The sequence below is a fragment of the Caretta caretta genome, chromosome 1 (assembly GCF_965140235.1).
Source record: "Caretta caretta isolate rCarCar2 chromosome 1, rCarCar1.hap1, whole genome shotgun sequence".
In the NCBI taxonomy this organism is placed as follows: domain Eukaryota; kingdom Metazoa; phylum Chordata; order Testudines; family Cheloniidae; genus Caretta; species Caretta caretta.
Window position 1 is genome coordinate 123273416 of NC_134206.1, and position 22870 is coordinate 123296285.

At 40.7% G+C, this 22870-nt stretch overlaps 1 protein-coding gene across 1 annotated transcript in view; it reads right to left on the reverse strand.

The window, feature by feature from the left end:
• The window catches only part of OCA2 (OCA2 melanosomal transmembrane protein), a 291900-nt gene that overhangs the window by 204267 nt on the left and 64763 nt on the right, over window positions 1-22870 (reverse strand). The window contains exons 6-8 of the mRNA XM_048858880.2: window positions 15920-16077; window positions 14443-14525; window positions 13930-14083 (exon numbers count right to left, since the gene is read on the reverse strand). Coding sequence (XP_048714837.1) covers window positions 13930-14083; window positions 14443-14525; window positions 15920-16077 — 395 coding nt within the window. The remainder of the gene's footprint in view (window positions 1-13929; window positions 14084-14442; window positions 14526-15919; window positions 16078-22870) is intronic.

Here is a 22870-nt window from a genome sequence, read left to right on the forward strand (position 1 = left end):
TTATCACTTCTTTAAGGATTCCCAATGATTCATCTTTCTCTGTTTCCTCTCTTATTTGTTGCAATTTACTGTTAGTTTGGGAATTGACTTTACCATCAGATCTACATAGGCTTGCATTTCTCTCTCTATGTCTTCTCTGTGGGAGCTACTGCTCTGGAAAGTGACTCTGTAGTGAACATGAATTTACCGGGAGTGTAGGTCACAACCAAATCATACTTGCAGCTTTATCATCATTCTTTGAACCCTTAACAGTCATTTATCAGTTTTCTAATCAACACTATCAGGGGCTTGTGTTCTCTTTCAACTTCAACTGTCTGTCCATAAATATATTGATTAAACGTCTCCCAGGCAAACAATATTCCTAAAAGCTCCTTTTAGAACTATGCTTATCTGGTTTCTGCCTCAGTCATTGATCTGGATGCATATGCCACTAGTTGCCAATAATCCTCATACTTCTGTAAAATCACTGCCCCAATCCAAACTGTAAAGCATCAGCTGAGATTTTAATAGGCCTTCCTGGTGCATAGAACTTCAACACTGATTCGTGTATCAGTTGTTTTAAACATTCCCATGATTCCTCCAGTTCTCCACCCCAATACCATTCATTTTTATTCTCTAGACGTTTTCTCAAAGCTGCTGCTTTGGTAGATTAGGTATGAATTTTCAAGATAATTACCCATTCCGAGGAACCGTTGGACATCTTTCTTTGACTGGGGATGTGGCATCATTTCAATGGCCGAAATCTTCCTCTTATCAGATTTTACACCTTATTTAGAAATAATCCCCCCAACAAAAGTCATTTCTGTAACTCCTAAAACACAGTTCTCTCCTATGTTGAGATTTGCAGCTCTAGCTGCATCCCAGCCTTCCCAAAGTCTACAATCATGCTGCTTTTTCATTGAGCCCCAGATGATGATGTGATCCATTGAGGTGTCAACAATCATTAATACGTGCATAGATCATATGTATGCTTTTGTGGCACACTTCAGGGGCTAAAGCTGTGCTGCAGGGTAAGTGTAAGAACCCATACCTTCCAAATCGAGTATTAAATGTGCAAAGTTTTGAGATTTCTTCAGTTAATTTTAGCTGCCAAAAATGTGAGGATACATCCAATTTACTGAAATACTGAACATTTGCAAACTGAGCCATAATCTCTTCTCTGATTGGTAGTTCTCTTTTTATAGCCTTGTCTCTGGGATCTAAGCATGTGCGTAGCTGCCCACACTTTTCTCCACAATGACTAGGGAGCTCATCCATTCTGTGGGCTCCTCAAATTTTTTGTATTAATTACGTTGCTTCCATCCTTGCAAGCTCAGCCTTGAGTTTATCATGGAGTGCAAATAACACCTTTCTACATGGATGGATAACTGGAGGGAGCTGCTTGTTTTCTGGACTGTATGTTCACCCTGCAAGCAATCCAACCGTTGAAACAGGTCATGATGTTCCCGAAAGAGTGCCTTATAAACCAGGTTCAGTATGATCTTGTAGTGAGAGCACACGTTTTACCAGACTGAGTTTCTCATATGTAGTCAGGGCTAAAATTGGTGTCACCTTCTGTTGACACTACAGTGAACAGGTGTTTTTATGGTTGATGCTAGCAGTGCATCTCCCCTTCATTGGTTTATTTGTTCTAGAATAACCAGTTACTTTTATTATTGTTGGTTCCAATTTTGGTCTTATTTTCAGTCTCTCAATCTTGTTCAAACAGAATATTAAGCTGAGCTCCTGTGTCCAGTTTCAGTGGAATAATTGTTCCATTTACTGTCATAGGTAGTATCCAGTCCTTCTCATCAGGCTTGTTAGATCCCAGTTCATCTATGAAAAACTCCTCAATCAGATGGTCTTTAAATGACTACACTTGACTTTTCTGCATTTTGGATCTGCAGAATTTTGCAAAATTATTTTTTCCCTTACATTTTTGACAGAGTTTCCCAAAGGCAACACACTGTTTGGGGACATGCTGTGATCCACACCTTCCACATGACCATCTGTACCAACTCTTCTCCCTAGCAGTGGTTTTCATAGAGAGTGGTTGCACTCTTTGATTTGACCTATTCTGGCAATATTCTTTTGTACTTAGTAAATGGATAACCTCTTCTAGCGAATTCAGTTCTTTGGCTTGTGCTTTCACAGTTTCTGCTGCCCTGCATATTTGGAGAATGTTTTCTGAAATTAAGACTCCTTCACAGAGCAGTTTCTTTCTTAACACATTGTCTTTAATGCCACAAATGATTCTATCTCTGACCAGAGACTCTGTCAGCTCACCAGTCATAGGTTTTACTGAGTTTCCCTAATTCTCTGACATATTGCTTAATGGTGGCGTAAGTTTTTTTGCAAGCCTGTAAAAAGATGTTTCTCAAAGGTTTCATTCCTTTTTGGCATGCAATGTTCCTCCAATTTAGTCAGTATTTTACTTAACTTTAAGTTTGAAGAAGGTGAAAGCATGAAGTTGTTATAAATATACAATGCTTCCTCCCAAACAACATAAGACAGATGATTTCACTTTATCATTTTTCTCCTTTGCCCCTGTGGCTGCTAAATACAATTCAAATCTGTCTGAATTTTTTCCAGTTCTCGCAACATTGCCTGACAATTGCAGACTGGATGGAGGTTACAGCACATCCATTTTTGGCTTTTTCCCCCCTTCTTAAGCTAGTCAAGCTACTATATTGCTTGCCAAATACATGCAAAAAGCCTCTGTGCCTGGTGCTCCATGTGCTTCTCTGGTATGTCCCTTTGTCTCTGCTTTCAGTTGCATATAAAGAAGTTAACTTCAAAATGACTGCAGATTCCTTCCCATTCAGCACCTCTGACACCATGTAAAGATCTTGGGGTTCATTAAATAACAAGCCAGTGACTGAGGAAGGAATAAAACTTTAATAAAACAAACTGGAGAGCATCTCTGGTGAGCTGCTGCACACAGCCATGTGGTGTTCCCCACCGCTGCCGCCAGGGAACATCTCCAAATTCCCACATTCACAGCACAGTCCCTTGTGAGGGAGAGTCTCCAAATCACAATCGTTCATAAACATATCTTCACAAGTTAGCCTCGCTCTCCTTCTAGGTGCAGCCAGGTAACATAATTGGCCCCTTACGCCCACAACATCCATTCAGGACTTGTATGGGGTACACACCCCATCACACTCCCTCATTCATTCCCTTCCCCTCACTCTTTTGTTAAAGGAAGAAATCATCTGAGCCCCAACAAAGGTGATGAGTGTTTTTTTCAGTTTGAAAGCTTATGTGCATTAGAAATGTGTGGTGTGTGTTCCAGCACTTTGTTAAAATGTTAAGACTTTATGTCTCTCTTCCCTCTTGATTGCTGTGGGCAGCACGGAAGCTGTACAGCTGAACTCAATTAAGCTAATTTAATGTTCTATTGCCTGTCTTGACCAGTTTAAAAAAAACCCCACAAATACAATGCAAGATAGAGCACATACACACTTCACATTCCTTCTCAAATTCAGCAAGACAGTTCCAAATTAATAAGGCAATAAAGACTCAAAAATGGACACTTTGAAAGCAGTTTTTACACTTGGTATTGAAAATATCACATCCCTATTATTAAAATACCTAAAATACCTCTACCTAAGAGGAGTCTGGACAAAAGCATCTTTTATAGTTCACTATGTCACTTAATTCCTAGAAGAGCAAGCAGCACTATCCAAGTGGTAACATTTCTATCTCATGAATTCTTAATGTAATGCAATTTATATTTCATACAGTACTATAGCTGTACAGTCAAACCTAATGATGAGAAAGGAAAGGTTATTCAAAAATAAGAAAATCCAGCCCAAAAAAACTCAACCGCAAAAGATATTTAAAATTATTTAAACAACTAGAGAGGTAACGCCAGGGATAGTACTAGAGGGCCAACACTTAGTTTGAGTTAAAGAAAAAAAAAGTTAAGTTTTCTCCTGTTTTTTTGTTTGTTTGTTTTTTTAAATTTCAATTAAAACAGTAATTTGGTTTGGATTTTAAAAAATTTCTTACGGTGACTATAACCTTCTAAGCCACCTTCACATCTCCTTTGAGGCTGCTGTAAGATCCTACTTCATTTGCAATATTGCAGAAATTGTAGATTCCACAATATTAGGCTTCCACCGCAATTTAGTTTCAAATGAGCTCTGCACAGTTCACAATTCTGCATACGTTTGGAGGTTTGCAACACACGCTGTTTCCCCATGAGTACACTAAATGATCTTGGAGAGTTTGGGGCAGGGCCGTAACCAGGGCAGCGTGAGTAAGGCAGCCACCCAGGTTGCAAAGCCATGGGAAGGGGAGGGGGAACTGGAGCAGTAAAATGATGAAAAAAATGGTATTGCCTGCCTTACTTCTGCGCTGCTGCTGGTGGTGGCACTGCCTTCAGAGCCGGGCACCTGGCCAGCAGCTGCCACTCTCTGGCTACCCGGCTCTGAAGGCAGCACCGCTGCCAGCAGCAGCACAGAAGTAAGAGTGGCAATACATGCTTCCTGCAGGGCTCTACCCCCTACCAGGTTTTTTTCATCATTTTTCCAGCCCATTTTTCCACTCTCCCTCCCTCCTAGCCTTGCACCCTGGGTGGCTGCCCCACTCACCCCACCCTGGTTACAGCCCTGTAGTTACACCAAATTCTCCGGATATCCAAAAAAAAAAAAATCACAGACATAACATAACAGTTGGGCGTTTATATCATTGCAGCAATTTTTCCTAAATGAATGGGTCTACTGTGCCTTACTGCTATTAATAAAGGTCCATTATTACTTTTCCGCGATTTTCCATCTCTTGTCCGCAACTCAGCTGCAATTATTTGATGATCATCCTGCAATTCAGGTAGAGTCTTAGGCTGGTGGCAGCCAGTGACTAAAACATCTCCCCGTGCAAGATAGAGCAGCCACAAGACTGTGATATCTTACGCTGGCTAAAGTGGTTCCAAAGGGACTATTCTACCAGACAAGGATCCTTACCTAAAAATGTCACTTCCCTGCCTGCAGCCAGCCCCTATCTGCCCCTTGTACCAGATTTACATCAGCCCACAGTGCTCCTTGCATCAGGAGAACACTTCAGATATTTATTTAGAGCAGCTTTAAGGTTACTTTGAGTTTTTTCCAGTAGTACTAAGTGTCCTTTCCAGGGCTCAGGATCTGGCCTATGATTTCTAATCTGACACTGTCCCTTTAAAAGGCTAAAAAAGAGGAGAGCTTCAGGCCAGGTTTTTGTGCATGGATTTCACGTTTAGAATTCATCCTCATTGGATTCAAATCCATGCAAGTTCAGCATCTGGATTGGGGAGGGCAAATTATGGCCTGTGGGCTGGATTTGGCCCGTCAGGGCTTTCAATCCGGCCTGAGGGATTGCCAGCCCCGTGGTGCCATGGGGCTAAGACAGGCTCCCTGCCTGCCCTGGCCCCACGCCACTCCCAGAAGCAGCCGGCACCACGTCCCTGCGGCCCCCGGGGGAGGGAGGGGTAGAGGGCTCTGTGCACTGCCCTCACCTGTAGGCACCACCCCCCCACCACAGCTCCCATTGGCCGGGAACGGAGAACCACGGCCAATGGGAGCTTCAGGGGTGGTACCCGCAGGCGAGGGCAGCGCGCAGCGGAGCCGCCTCCCTCACCCCACCCCCAGGGGCCACTGCTGGACATGTTGGCCACTTCCGGAAGCCACGTGGAATTAGGGCAGGCCGGGAGCCTACCTTATCCCTGCTGCATGCCACTGCCACCCCGGAGCCACTTGAGGTAAGCGGCGCCGGGCCAGAGCCCGGATCCCAAACCCCTACTGGACCCCAAACCCCTGCCCTGAGCCCCCTCCTGGACCCCAAACCCCGCACCCCCTGCCCTGAGATCCTCCTGAACCCCGCACCCTCTGCCCTGAGCCCCCCTCCCACACCCCGCAATCCCTCCCGCACCCCAACCTCCTGCCCCAGCCCTACATTCATGGCCCTGCATACAATTTCCCCACCCAGATGTGGCCCTCAGGCCAAAAAGTTTGCCCATCCAGATTAACCCTGCCTAGTGCCAGGTCTCTTGATCTGGTAGCTCTGGTACATGGATTCTTTTTTCATCTTCCACCGCTAACAACGTGCTCAAGGACCAGAGATGAGCAAGGCAACATATTGCTGTCTCCTCCAATCATATGGAAGGCTGGCAGGGCCAGTAGTTTCTTCTCTTCACCTTCTCAGAGAGGCTAAAGGAAAAAGGAATCACAAAGATTCTTCACTGAGAGGAGATGAGCTGCACTGGTGATCTTCACCCCATTTCTTGCCCAGACCAGGAGCTGACTAACTATTCTTTTCCCCCTTACCTCACTAAAAGCATGGAAATGGGAGCCAGAGTGAGACATCCTACTCCCAGCAAGGTTGGACAAGGAGAAGCTGGGGGGGGGTTCTGCTTTGTCCTTTCCAACAAAGGCTATGAATACTCCCTCTCTCCTTACATAGTTGCCACCAGTCCTCTGGCAGAATATGGAGGGATACTCTGATCTGCACACTGCTACCTCCATTTTTAAGCAAAAATAATCAGTGGTATAAGTACCCATGCTGAGTGCACTGATCTTTGATCCCTAGCTCTACCTGAGCACTGGGAAAAATCTCCCTCAACATCGGCATACCTTAATTGAGCCTATTCAAATCACTTGCTATTATGAATATTTGGCATATTAAGAAAATATTTTATTCAGTTTTCCCATCTAAGCATTGCATAAAAATTGACTCTACTTTGAGTTCAAGAAATTAAACCTAACAGATGTATAATCATAATTTAAACTTGTTTATAACATGACTAGAATATGGAAGAAAATTGAACTTTTTTTCCATTAAGTAATAAAAATTGTGACCATAAATCTATGTTTCATTAAGTAAGCCACTGTAGGATTTTAGAACTCAACAATGCACTTGTGTGTGTCTATATTTTAATCAAAGAATTCAATTACTCAATGTTCCTCAAGATGCTAGATTATTAAAACATCATGGGAGGATTTTTTTTTTAGGATTACCTGTAAAACAGGATAAGAAATTGAACCTCTGGTTCCTCTGATAAACCCAGTATGATGCGGGGTTCTCAAAGAATTTCAAATATCTGCTGGTATCATTTTTCTGCCATTAAAATTGATATGTTGTTAGTTTCTTATGTATAATGAAATAACTACTGGTTTCAGAGTAACAGCCGTGTTAGTCTGTATTCGCAAAAAGAAAAGGAGGACTTGTGGCACCTTAGAGACTAACCAATTTATTTGAGCATGAGCTGAGCTGTAGCTCACGAAAGCTTATGCTCAAATAAATTGGTTAGAAATAACTACTGTGTTGCACTTTATTTTTAACTTTATAAAATACTTTGTAAAACAGTTTAAAATGGCAATTTCATGTCTGTTTCTGATAACATGATATTTAAGTAGCATAAATAGTTACAAACTGTGGTTCTCTCTATTAGATTTTAATTTACAATAGCTAAAGAGAGGCCTTATTTAAAGGAAATACTGAACAAGGCCACACAACTAATTATTCCTCCCTACTAATGATCTTCCCCCCTACATTAAATGTATCAACCACATACATCTTCCTATGGAGCTATAACTAATTATTTGCCTAATATTAATATAATTTGCCTAATTTATATAAATCCTGAGTACCCAAGGACTAGGTAGTAGGGTATAGTATCTTCTTCCTCTAGATCACTGATTTTCAACATTTTTTTACGTGCAGAACCCGAAAAAATTTTAAATGGAGGCACGGACTTCTTTGGAAATCTTAGACAGAGTCGGCGGACCCTCTGGGGTCCATGGACCACAAGTTGAAAACCACTGCTCTAGATCACCAGTTCACATCCAACCCAGTAGCTGTTTGGTGGCCTACATAAAGTAAGTTGGAATTCTCAGCCCACTCTCGAAGTAACATCACTACCGGCATCCTTCTTGGCAGTCTCACAGGAAAAGCTAAAGAGCAAATGGCCATGAAGACTTTAATACCTTTTTTGACTCCTAGAGCTGGTAAGTCTGTGTTGAACTATATTGGTGGGGCTGTGTAGAAAATGTTTGCATTGATGCTGCCCATGCTAAACAGAGAACTTCAGTTTCTAGTTCTATCAATCCAAAACCCTTCATTAATCATAAAATCATTTTCAAAAGATATATATTACAATTAATTGTATTATATTTATTATAGTTAATATACATGTAATAGGTAACCATAATATTAGCAAAGTGTGAAATACTAGTATATAAGGACAGAAGGGCAAAAGTCAAAGATGTTTTACCACCACAAAGTTGAAGGATACAACGCGATCAGTATAAGATTCTATACATGTTAGTTTTACTGGCATATGCTCTGTCTCTAAAAATAGCATTCTAGTGTTTATTGAATTTGAGTTAATGTGATAGAATTAATTATTTTAATTACAGAAATAGACACAAGGGTTAACTGAAAAGAAAACTGAAAGAAGAGTGGGTATAGAATAGAGATTGATGCAAAACCAAGACACCTTCTCAGTAAACAAATGTAATAAGTTATCAGGATTTCATTGCACTTAGCATCAATTTTTCTGCTTGACTCTTTCAACTGGAAGTAGGACTTCGTCATATTTCTTTACTGAATCCTTAACCGTGAATTTTCTGAGTTTAAATAATTTAGTATTTTCACTCAGAGGATTTTTTTAAATGTGCTATAAGTGTTTTTAGGGGCAATATACACACAACCTTAACTCTAAAAAATGTGTGTGTTGGACCTCAGATGTTCTTGTCAAGTGCTGGAAATGGCCCACCTTGATTATCACTACAAAAGGTCCCCCCACTCTCCTTCTGGTAATAGCTCATCTTAAGTGATCACTCTTGTTACAGTGTGTATGGTAACACCCATTGTTTCATGTTCTCTATGTATATAAATCTCCCCACTGTATTTTCCACTGAATGCATCCGATGAAGTGAGCTGTTGTTCATGAATGCTTATGCTCAAATAAATTTGTTAGTCTCTAAGGTGCCACAAGTACTCCTGTTCTTTTTACTTTCTCAATGTGATTCTTTGAAAATCAACATCAATTCAATATTTCAGATGTCTGTATCTCATTACAGATATCTTCATATAATAACATCAAACATATTTATGTCTCAGCTTTTCTGTATCACTTATCAATCATGAAGGGATCACAGAGGGCAGATATGAGAAGAAAAATATAGTTAACCTATTATACATTATTCTTTTTAAACATACATTTGTTTGATTTCCTGTGTAGTTGCAGTGACTCACAACCAAATGAAATACTGCATACTTGTCAACAATTCTACATCATGATACAAGTCTTTTACTTTAATTCCACACATCATAAGAAGTGTGGAGTTCACACACGCACACAGAGTAGAAACAAATGCCAAGGTTCAAAATATAAAATGTAACATGGTAAAGTGTGTTTTTCAAATGAAAAACCAAGAAAAGAAGAAATTAAAACAGGAGCTATTTCAATAAAATAAAAGCAATAGAAACTCCAAATACACCAGGGTAACAGATCAATATTTGAGGAAAAATCAACTTAAAAAAATCAATGCAAAGTTATTGAAGGAAAGGATGGTCACACGAATAAAGGAAACTTCAAACGGAAAATGAAGGTGAGATGGCCATAGAAACTAAATGGATTTAAGCACAGTTGCAGAATGCCAGCTCATAAGCGGACAAAAAGGTTATATGCTAGAACATTGGGTGTCTGTGGTAAATATAGCAGAGTCCAATAAAAGCAAAATGATTGTGAAGGTGATTTTCCTTTTACAGGAGGCTGGTTTGAGTTGGATATTGTAGAGGTGGGGGTTGGTTGGGGTTTTTTGGGGGGTGGGATGGTTTTTTTGCATTTGTAAGATGTGACCAATGAATCTATCTTTACTTGTATTGCAATTTAAAAATAAAAATGCTTAACATGTTTTTAAGAAGCTGACTACAAATCGATATAATGACAATGTCTTGCCTGAAGGACAGCAGATCTAACAGACAGTATGATTTCTACCACAGTGCAGTATCAATACTAGGTACAACTTCTACTTGTAGGACAACCAGTGTAAATCCAAAGTAACTCCCCTTTGCGGTCAACACAGATTTACAATGCTGTAATAGAACAAGTGGCAAAGAGTCCTGTGGCACCTTGTAGGCTAACAGACGTATTGGAGCATGAGCTTTCGTGGGTGAATACCCACTTCGTTGGATACATGCAAATGGAACAGAATTTGGTTCCTAGTGTGAAATTCACAAGAATATGGTTTGGGTGGATGATTATGCACTTTAACAATGCACTTAAGTTTCTAAATCTGAATATTTTACTTCATCAGAACACCATTAGTTTCACACTATAAAATTATCCCCACAATCAAAATGGTGAGAGATGGACAAATTGGCTTAGGCAAAATAAGAACCAAACTAAACTTTTGCCCATTCCCTGGACTGAGCCTTTTTCACTGAAATCCCAGTTCCAGGGAAATCCGAGATATTGATTGCAGCACTGAGCCTTTTCCACCTCCACCACAAAGGTTTCAGAAATGGGAGTCACTGAAATCCAAGTTCCAGGAAAGTCCAAGAGAATGACTGCAGCAGAGACCAGTGCACAAGGGTGAAGCTAGTTCTGCCATAGTTAATGAGCTGCTGCTGGTAGCACAAGTTGGGAAGAAGACAACAAAGATAAATGTAAGATGCTACACTTAGGGGGAAAAAAAGAAGTGCAAAAATACAGAATGGGGAATAAATGCTTGGCAGTAGCACTGCTGAGAAGGATCTAGGAGTTGTGGTAGATCACCATCTCAACATGAACTAGCAATGATATGTTGTTGCAAAAAACCAAATGCAATTTTAGGTTGCATTAACAAAGGCATAGCATGCAAAACATGGGAAGTGATAGTACCGCTCTACTTAGGCCTCAGCTGGAGTACTTTGTCCAGTATTGGCCACCACTGTATAGGAAGGATGTAGAGAAACTGGAAAGGATCCAGAGGCAAGTGACAAAGATGATCAAAGGGATGGAATGCAAGACATCTGAGCAAAGGCTGAAGGAACTGGGTATGTTTAGTTTGAATAAGAGGAGATTAAGGGGGTTCATGTAAGTGGTCTTCAAATACTTGAAAGGCTGCCATAAAAAAGATGGAGAAAAGTTGTTCTCTCTTGTCACAGAGGGTAGGACAAAAGGGAGTGTGGGTTCAAACAACAGTGTAGCAGATTTAGATTAAATCTCAAGAAAAACTTCCTAACTGTAAGAACAGTAGGACTATGGAACAGACTGCCTAGAGAAATCACAGAAGCTCCTTCATTGGAGGTTTCCAAAAGGAGGCTAGATAGCCATCTGTACTGGATGGTTTAGACACAACAAATCCTGCATTTTGGCGAGGACTTAAAATAGATTGCCCTTGCAGTCCCTTCTACCCTTACAATTCTATGATTCTAAGAAAGGGCCATCAGAGTGGGAGTGCATTCTAAGGAATGTGAGTTTTCCATAGAGGATCCACTACAGAACATGACAAGCAGGAAAAAACTCTTGCTTGGTGATGAAGATGGCCTTGTGTTTATACAGACAACTCAAGAGGGCACCAAGAAGGTACGGTTCTGAGTTTAGGTAAGCTTCTGAAATTTTGGATCTTTATCCAAACTTTCATCCATGACAAAAACTGGACAAAGTTTGGGCTGCATTGGCCTCCCTCCCCAGTTCAGAGCTCCCAGATATGGGAATAAATTAATGTAACCATTTAAATGGCTAATCCTTGCGTAGTTGGTTCTTTCCTAACTTGGCTTTTCCTGTTCATGTTAAATGTTATTGGTCAGGTGCAACATGTTACATAGTCTTTGAACACAGGTAATTAACTCTCTTAGACCATTTTTTCCTAAAGTCACCTTGCTTTTTTTTAAAGGCAAATTCAAAAGATAAATATTTTACAATGTCACAGTGAATCAAAACAGTGAGCTATAAAAATGAATTAAACGAAGATCAGAGAACACTAAATTGATAAATGGAAATGAGTAAAACAAAGGGAAAGTGTAAAAGACAGAAAAATGAAAAGCAGCAGCAATGTACAAAATGGAAAGTACTGAAAGATTATCTCTGTAAGACTGGGAATTGATTTCTCTGACAGCGAGAATGGAACAATAGAGCACTAAGAACTGAGAAATCACTACTCTAGAAGCCACAGTTTTAAATGCCGCATGTAAGGTAAGTCACTGTTTATCAATTATGTCACTCACATTCTGCAAGTGATTCATGGGGAAACCAGATAATCATCATATTCTGTTGGAATGTTGATTGTCCCCTTTGATTTCTGCCATTTAAAAGTTTCTCTGTTTGTCACTGGAACAAATACCATTTTGAAGGCAGCTAACTGCTGATACAATGAAAGACTTTACCATTTTGCAAACTCAGATATAGAATAAAAAATAGTTACAATGGAAATATGACAAAAATAATTTTTCCAGTTTTTTATTGCTGTTTCTACCCTTGAATCTGCAGAAGTAGTTCCACTGAAGCACACATCTCAGGGTAGAATTGGTCCCTTAATATTTTAGCAAAAAAAACCAGCTACAGTTATTTTAAACATTTCTCCTAGGAACAATAAGAACATGCATGCATTTCCAGGCTTTATGGTCTAGTGTCTGCAGTCTCAGTCCCTGAAAGTTTTGTTGGCTGTTATGACTTGTGAATTCTTCACGAGTAGCCTCTAACTTGCAAACATCTGCACACAAAAAAGCCCAGTCACCACACAAATTCAAAGCCTAATGTTTTTGCAATTGCTAAGGACTGCATACATTTTGGAGAATAAAAGCGGCATTAAAATGTATTAAGGTTATTTCAATGATGTGCTGCATATATTGATGCTTTTAAATCAAAATCCAATATACCATCCCCCTTCACACTTAGTGTATTGAGATAACACATCTATAAAGTACATAGAGCCAGTTTTAGCCTCATAAATAAACCTCCACTCCTGAAGTGAATAATCTAAACTTTTAACCCTCTGTCAAATGGCATCTGTCTCTGTTATTGAAATTGGATTGGAAGAAAGGTATTCCTTATCTTATTTAGCATTTTAATGAGTAACAGTATGAAAAAGATCATGATGATGGATAGGGAAGAATAATCAGCAAACCAGACATTGCCATTATGAGACACTCCATAGACCTGATTCTCCTCTCACCTGCACCAGTGAAAATCAAATGCAACTCAGTTGAAGTCCATGGACTTCCACCAGTATAAAAGTGGTGTAAATGTAGAAGGAATTATTTCCTATGTCTCATCTTTTAGCTACAGCATATTCATGTTGTTATTTACAATCCAAGAAAGACTTGTTGACTGGCAAAACATAAATCCTGTACCATTTCTCATATGTCTACCATCTTGAGTCATGATATAAGATATTTGAGTTAAACTGGATATCTAGTAGCCTTGGAATAAATGTTTAAAGTTCTTCATTCCTTGACTTCCCTCATATTAACTCAAATCCTCTCCTTCCTCCCTAAAGGATGCACTGTAGGGATTTCAAATCGTCATTGTTTCAAAAATAAAAGTAATGTTTATTTTACTGTTTTACATGTGCAAAAGATTTCTACTTTGTTCTGAGGTATCTTAGAGAAGGGAATGATCAAAGTGACTTTTTAACTTGTGTCAGTTATTTGCTTTTGACTTGAGATCTTATCCACCAAGTTTCAACCCAGACTGACTTTGTTACAGAGCCAAGTTAAAAAATATAATGGAAATACCACAAGATTCCTATAGAGAGAAATAACCAAGAACTGCTCAGATACTATGGAGGCAGTTAGTAATAACCTACTAGGATCAGTTGCCACTCATTCCAATTTCCTTCAACATATTTGTGAGTCTTGTTTGTGCCCTAAGCAATGTCTGAAAGTACTGGAAGGTTTCAGATTCGGAAAGTATATTAAACTGCCAAAAAAGATACAAAAGCAGACACACACACACAGATACACAAAGTGCATACACTGGCTTACCTCCAATATGATAAGCACATAAACACCTGCTAAGATGACTGATGCAATTGTTACTTGTGTCTCTATATTTGCATGAAGGTACTGATGCTTCATGGAGAGAAGAACAATTTCAGACTCCTGTAGGAAAGCTTGAATGTTTACGGAGATTGCATTACTGTAGGAAAAAAAGAAAAGTTCTGCTTCCTTACAGAATGATATAGCAACTGTTGTATTTTTTAAAATACTGTAAAATTGTTTCATTTGTTAAAATAAAAAATGTAAAGCAACTTTTATGATACTTGAATATCAGATTGTAAATGCCATGTCTTGGAATGTAACTTAAGTCCAAGAAGTGGATAGGATGACTGTATTGTAATTACTTTTAAAAAACTAGGAAAGTTTATATTTTACTGACAGTCTGAAGAATTAGAAAATGATGGAATTTAGTAGTTTTGTTTAAAGAAAAGAAAATATATTTTCATAGCATTCGTCATCAGTTTATACAAACTTTTATTACAGTTGGTTTCTGCCAACCTGTTAAGTATCTCAAAGATTCTAGTTGTGATAACTTGCTCATTTCGTCTTGAATTTAAAGGTAGAGTCCAGTTGTATAAGATCTGCAAGAAATTCAATTTAACAACACCAGTAATTAAAGATCAGTAAAAGCGGTGCATGGCTCTGTTCAATTTTTCTACACATTTTTATTTTGGTGTCTACACAGTTGTGTCTAAATTCTGGTCTACATCCAAGATGTATGGAGATCATTGACCAATGGAAACTGCAGCCAGAATTTGGTCCTTTACATGGAGAAATGACTACAAAGAACTCAGGAAAAACAGCTTCTGCAACATTATATGTTGCTGCACATTGGTATGTGGGCAAGTTATCTGAATGCACACTGGAATGTGTATTTCAAATATGGGTGCAGGGAGTCTCTCTCTTTGGAGCCAAAAAGGATTTAAAGAGACAAAGTCCAGTCAAAAATTGTAGCCGAGATTCCTCATTCCTGCTCTGTCCCCTTGTCTCAGAGGAGCAGCACAAAGAATGAAAAAAGCAGTCTTAAACACCCAGCTGGGGATACCTTTGGAAAAAGGAACCCCTGGTGGCATAAAGTCAACATAGACAATTTTAGCTACCTGCCCTCACCCCAGTGTCCTGGGCAGTCCAGGGAAGTGTCCAGCAAGAGGTGGGTGACTGGAGCAAACGGTACTCTGGCTATCCCAAGCTAGCAGAAAGATCTCTTGGGGATTGTTACAATTGGTACAAATTATAGCATCCCTCCCATCAGTAAGAAATGCTGATTTAACATTATAATTACCTCGACAACATTGTGCCCAGTGATGTGACTTGATGAGCTAATGGACCTGCTTTTATTAGCTTATCCATAGTAACCATGAGTTTGTATGCAGTTACAATGCTGATGATGAAGGTGTGGTGCAACAACAAATCACAGGCCACCCATATACACAGAATCACCCCCAAAAAAGTAGGTGTCTATGGTCATGGTTATTTTTTAAACTATGTTGCTTCTTTTAATTTTCATGCATTACATGTGCAGACACATTAGCACACATTATAGTACTCTGATTTGTCTCTCCCTTCAGTTAATCAGCTCATTTTTCATAAAATCTGTTTGCATAAGTGCAAAAAAGCACCTTAAGTCTGTTTCTTCGTGTGCTTCTTTCCCCCAAAACCCTCAAGCCAAATTTCACTAATTTGATTTCTTCTTAGACAAAAGTACTTGTATGTTAAGTGTCAGGTCAGACAGAGTTGTCCCCAGAGCTCATTAAGTTCCAAAAAGAGGGGTTAAATGCAATGCTGAAAGGTCAAGATAAAATGTAATTTTACTATTTACGAATAACATAGCCAATGCCGACATCAATGTACATTTCACAGCAAAAACAAAAATCCATGTAATGTTGATGGAGATAACCCAGTATCAGTAAAAGAAAGGAATCTCAAAAGACATGACACAAAATTTCCAAAGACAATGATATGCAAAAACCATAACCTGCGGCTGACGTCTCCTTCTAGATCCAGGGTCTTCTATGTGCCCAATTTGCATTACTATGTATTCCTCTGCCCGCCGATCAACCACATCTGCTGCAAACGGTCCTCCTAATTCTAACTTCAGCAGGGCGGATTCACGAAAATCTGTAATATTTATAGCTGATGGAAAACCCGTTAAGGGTTAAACTTCCAGTGGTAATTATGTAGGATTACACATTATATTGAAATACAGTATAGTACTTAACTCAAACGGAAAATGCAATATGAGGCAGTCTCTCAAATGCGATCTAAACTATTCTCAGAACACAACCTATTTAAAAAGATTCCCACCCTGTGAAATGCAGTTATCACAGGTAGCCATTTTCTTTTTTAAAACCGTGGTGCTAGAAGCCAACTTCTGGAGCAGCTGTGAATGTGGGAGGCAACTGTATCCCCACTCCTTCAAGTTTAAGTTACAGGCTGTTTTGTTGCTGTAAACTTGCAACTAGATGGAAAAGGAAGTCCATGTTGTCAAGAACGAACAATAAACAACAGGTCTCAGAGGAGCAGCCGTGTTAGTCTGTATCCGCAGAAAGAAAAGGAGTACTTGTGGCACCTTAGAGACTAACCAATTTATTTGAGCATAAGCTTTCATGAGCTACAGCTCACTTCATCGGATGCATGTAGTGGAAAATACAGTGGAGAGATTTATATACATAGAGAACATGAAATAATGGGTGTTACCATACACACTGTAACGAAAGTGATCAGGTAAGGTGAGCTATTACCAGCAGGAGAGAAAAAAAATCCTTTTGTAGTGATAATCAAGGTGGGCCATTTCCAGCAGTTGACAAGAACATCTGAGGAACAGTGGGGAGCGGGAGGAAATGAACATGGGGAAATAGTTTTACTTTGTGTAATGACCCATCCACTCCCAGTCTCTATTCAAGCCTATTCTATTCTATTTAATTGTATCCAGTTTGCAAATTAATTCCAATTCAGCAGTCTCTCATTGGAGTCTGTTTTTGAAGTTTTTTTGTTGAAGAATTACCACTTTTAGGTCCGTAATCAAGTGACCAGAGAGACTGAAGTGTTCTCTGACTGGTTTTTGATTGTTATAGTTCTTGACGTCTGATTTGTGTCCATTTATTCTTTTACGTAGAGACTGTCCGGTTTGACCAATGTACGTGGCAGAGGGGCATTGCTGGCACATGATGGCATATATCACATTGGTAGATGTGCAGGTGAACGAGCCTCTGATAGTGTGGCTGATGTGATTAGGTCCTATGATGGTGTCCCCTGGATAGATATGTGAACACAGTTGGCAACGGGCTTTGTTGCAAGGATAGGTTCCTGGGTTAGTGGTTCTGTTGTGTGGTGTGTGGTTTCCACCAATTACAGATGTCATGACCCACAGCTCCTGAACCCAGGCCTGTAAGGGTCCTGGGAAAAGTCACACCTCATGCTCTGCTCCTGCTTCCCAGGCTTCACTTCCTGGCATCACAACCCACCTTGACTCCCAACATCTGACTTGTGATTCCTAACCTCCAGTTTGTGTCCTGCCTCTGACCCCCTGCTATCCTGAGCTGGCCTGACTCCAGTTCCTGAATCATGGTTCCTAACCTTACCAGTTTGTCTCCTGATTCTGACCTCCTGGTATCCTGCTGACTCTTGACTCTGGCTTTTAGCACTAGGGCTGGCTGCCTACAACCCAGCACGACAACAGGCTTGAATGACACATTTGAAACCCCGGTTGCCATTTAGAGCAGGAGGCACACATTGATTTGGGCATCATGTGGGCCGCTCAGTAAAGATGTATATTCAACGTGCAGCCAACAAAAAGTTAGGATACATAAGGAACAGGATGGGAAATACTGAAAACAGTATGCTACATGCTGATGTAACTAATCTGGAATTTGACTTTTTCACAATTTCACTTACAAATTTTCAGCATTGAGGCTGTGGTTCAGCAAAGCACACGTTTACATTTAAGCACATCATTAAATACTACTTAAATCATGGAATTTATAAAAGTGCATAAAAGCGTTGCTGAAGTAGGGCACTATCACCCGACATTTAATGGAGGCATTTTACAAAGAGACGTAAAAATGTTGCAACATTATTTACAAATTCATTGCAGCCAATTAATTTGTTTTCCAGAAAGACGTTTCACTGCCCATAGTACTGAGAGGTTTGCACAAGGAAAGAAAAAAACACACAACTTAGAATTTTTAAAGCATTCTTACTAGTTTGAATACCTATAGGAGAGCACTTTAGCTGACTTTTAAATGATCTCTAGTAAAATAACTGAAGTTATCCCGGGTTGACCACACTCTGAGTGTTCTAATACAGAATGTTTGGGTTTGATATTTGAAGTTCCTACATCTTTACAAAGAATTAAAATGTTGCACACTCATTAGTGCTCAAGAGAAAGGCTGAATGAGCATGGACACTGAACCACGCTCCTGTGCCAAAAAAAAAAAAATAGGTCTCTCCACGTCAGGGTTTATTACCAGTGCATAATGAGGATGCATGTACCTCTGTACCCTGATTTGTGGAGAGAAGACTGCAGTCTCCAGAGCTGTCAGAACATCCAACACCTTTCCCAAGCAATGTATCCACTCAAACGTTTGTTTAAAAGGGATAATTACACAAGATGGTGAATTAAAAAAATGCAAAGCAGCAATGAAGAAGTCAGCACTTGTTTCTTTAAACAAATTCCAAACAGGAAAATTCACATGTTGTCCCTAGCAAACTTGACATTACATTTCTCTTCCATTGCTGCAGTTTTCCAGAGTTGCTTGCTGTCACAGTTTCCACACTCCAGTGCAATGGCACAAATCTTTATTGAAACCATATCAACAGCTCTAATGAGAGGCATTAATCATTGTCCTTCAAAAGTCTTGCTGACCTGTATTCATTAACCTAATGACTTGGGGCACCTTTGACAGCCATTATGTACACCATTATGAGTGCAGTCAATAATTTATTTCTACAAAAAAGCTTCAGGTGCATATAATTATGACAGCTTCCTTCCACACAATACATCCAACATAAATCCTCTAATTATACAGATGACACATTCAGGAGCTACTACAGAGGAAACAAAGTCATCAGAAAAAGGAAAACTTATTTTCAAGGTATGCACAGTGGTGCCTTCATACAAAATATTTTCTTCCTACATAGCTTTATTTTTCATTTGTCACTGTTCAAACATGAAACCATAAGAAAAAGTCCTAGCAAGAAGGTCCTATATTTGATCTCACATGAAACTTAATAACTTTCACAGGTCTAAGCTGAGGAACTTAAATTGAAATCCCATTGGGGTTATCTCGTTCCAAACAATACTCAGTCTCATCTTTTTTTCCCCTGTTATGTCACTGCAGATCATAGACTGCATCTAAGATACAATCTGATGTTTTCAAAACACTTCTGCTGTGGGAAAACTACAGCTATGCTTCTGAGTCAAACTGGGATCATTTTCAAAGGTCTGATTTGAATGACGTCTGTTCATTTTAACGATTTCAGTGCATTGCTAACTGGTTTCATTTCAGAAGCTTATCAAAGCAAAGTGATGCACAAAACATTTGCAGGGAAAGACCCAACTCACACTGAGCCTGGAGTCAAGGTTCATTATCGTCCGCGCACCCGGAGAGAGGAATTTTTCCCAATAGGGGAAACTGGCAATTTCCTTTCCACCCAACAAGCCCCAGGACTCTTTCTTACTACAGCTCCCTCACCGCAAAGCACAGGAAAAAGGCAGGGGGGTATGTAGGAGTTTCTGTGGTGGCTCCACAACACATGGAGGTTCTCTGAAAAGGGAGACTCCTCCACTGGCTTTAGCAGCTAGCAGCACCAGCCTCTTCCTGGTGGGGCGGGCTGAGGTGGGCCTTAGCGCCCCCTTATATGGTGCCCCACCCCCAGCTCCTCTTCTTTCCCCCCCGAAGACCCGCCCCCAGCCAGGCCAGAAGCTGGAGCCAGGCAATGGTAAGAGCTGCCCAGGGAGCCTGGGCCACCCTGGGGAGCCCCAAACCCTCCACCTGCCCTGGGCAGCATGCCTCGGGAGTGGGGACACCGGCTGGGGACTGCTCTCAGGCACCCCAGCCCCTCGCCCAAGGCAGGTGGAAGGTCCAGGGCTCCCCACAGCAGCCTGGGTTCTCTTGGTGGCTCTTACCATGGCCTGGCTCTGACTTCTGGCCTGATCAGGGGGAAGGACCTCAGTGGGAAGAGGAGGAGCAGGGGTGGGGCCACAGTTCTGGTGCCGGTAGCCCCCCAACTTCTACACAGGTTCTGGCGCTCCTGTGGGTATCCCCAAATTGGCCGGGGGCCCTGGCCATGGGCCCGCGTGTTAATCCACTGCTGAGAACACCAGGAATCCCCAGGTTCTTTTGGGAGTACAGGAAGTATTCTGATTCATACTTCACCCACATACCTACATTCCCCCGCCCTTGCTATGGCTAGCAGTGCATGAAGCCCACAAGGTATCCCATAATGTTTAGCAAAGTGCATCAGAAGACCTAAGGGGTTCCAAAGTAACTCCATGCTAGGAACTCTGGGGTTTCCTAGCATATATAGTTGTTACAGAAACCCTGAAACTTCCCTTGCTAACTCCCTCAGCCATATGAGCTACTGACCCTCAGCTGAGCAAAGAACTGGACACAGCAGAACCCTGGTACAGGAATCAGGCCTCTTGTCGTCTCAGAAGAGACCATGGATTAGAAGGGAGGCAACTTTCAAAATTATCCTTTCCACAGAGATCAAAGATGGGAGCAACGGCCAGCAGTGTCCCCACCAACAGTAGGAGTGGGGCCACAGCCACACATTATCTGGATGCTCCTGGGTGATACCAGGGATGTTGGGGGAGGAATGAATGAAGGGCAGCTATGAGTAGGAGGTTTCTTGGGGGATGGAGGGAAATGTTTCCTTGGAGGCTTCAGTTTGTTAAAGTTCACGGCCCACTTTTTGCCTAATATTTGTACTATTAGTGCATTTAGGGTTCAATCCTGCAGGGTGCTGGGCACTCTGGCCCCAATCCAGCAAAGCACTGGGGTACATGCCTAACATTAAGCATACGCCTAAGTTCTTTGCTGGATCAGAGCTAGAGGGCTCAGCACCTTGCAGACAGTACAAATGAGTACAAGGGGACATTTAACATTTGTTCTGCAGCAGGAAATCTGAGAAGTACACACTGATTAAACAGAGCTATGGCAATAAAAAAAAACCCAAAAAGGCAGACACAAAAGATTAAAAAATCCTACTGCATCTCTAGTCAGTCACCAAGACTATTGTATCTAAGAATGGGAGAGGGGTGGGTTAATTGGTTATTGTTCAGGGAAAGGAAAAACGTTTTTTGATATTACTGATGAACATCTGCCCCCAGCTCTTAATGGCATGATGATTAAAAGGTTTTACAATGACCTCTGCCTGCTCCATGACTGAAGTAATTGCATTGATCATTCAATCTGTGATTTCGAAACTCATGCACCTTCAGCCATAATCACGATAACTAACATCCTCAACTTCTCTCTCCTCTTTTTTCCTTCTCATTAGCTTATATCTTCCTCCCCCATGTCACCCCTCCCCTCATACACCAAAAAACTCTAAATATTTTTGTTGAAAATCACTGACCAGAAACACTTTGGCCTCATATCTTATTGGTCAATTTAAGAGATAGTTGTGAATTGCTCAGAACTTAGCCACAGGATGAACCTCAAATATTGCTAATATTTATACAGTGGTGGCACAAAGACACCAACCAAGTTGGGGCCTCAAGTGCTGGGTATTGTATCAACACAGAGTAAATGGCACTCCTTCCTCCAACAAGCTTACAATCTAAAAAAGACAAGACATGACAAACAAACGGGTCAAGGAGGATGGACAAGAACTGGAAGTCATGGTATATGAAGAAAATTATAACTTAATTGGTATCACAGAGACTTGGTGGGACAACTCCCATGATTGGAGTACCAGCAATGAGGTATATAGCTTGTTCTGAAAGGTTAGGTATGGGGGGGGAAAGGAGGTGGTGTTGTATTGTACAACAAGAATGTATACACTTGCTCTGAGCTCCAAGGGGAAGTGCTGAGTCTCTGAGTGAGGATAACAAGGGGAAAGAAAAGAGCGATGTTATGGTGGGGGTCTATAACAGACCACCGAAACAGGAAGAGGAAGTGGATGAGTCATTCTGCAAGCAGGTAACAAGATTAGCTAACACACATGAGCTAATATTAATGGCAGATTTTAACTTTCCTGATATCTGTTGGAAGACTATTGCAGCAAAACCTAATACATCCTTCAAATTCTTAGAATGTGTAGGGGACAGCTTTCTGATCTTGAAAGTTGAGGAAACAATTATGGAATCTACATTTTGGATCTGGTTTTAACCAAAAGAGATGAATTAGTTGTAAACATGAAGGTGGTCTGGAACTTGGGAGAAAGATTGTGATCTGATAAAATTCAAGATCCTATGGAAAGAAGGACATGAGAACAGCAAAACAAGGACACTGGACTTCAGAAAGGCAGATTTCAACCAACTCAGAGAAGTAGTAAGCACAGTCCCATGAAAAGACCAATTAGAAAGAAAAGGAATCAAAGGAGGCTGGCAGTTCTTAAAAGATGTAACACTAGAAGCTCAACATCAAGCTATTCCGATACAGAGGAAAGATAAGAGCCACGGGAGGCCAATGTGGCTGCACAACAAGCTTTTTAGCTATCTAAAAATGAAAAGGGATACATACAGGAAATGGGAGGAGGGGCATGTTGCCAAGGAAGCATACATGGGAAAAGTGAGAGTGTTTAGGGACAAAATCAGGAAAGTCACACCTGGCAAGGAATGTTAGAGACAACAAGAAAGGGTTCTCCAAATATTTCAGACAAAAAAAGATAGATAAGGGATGGTTGGGTCCGCTGCTCAATGGAGAAGGTGAGCGGGTAACAGAAGACGATAGGAGGGCAGAGCTGCTCAATGCCTACT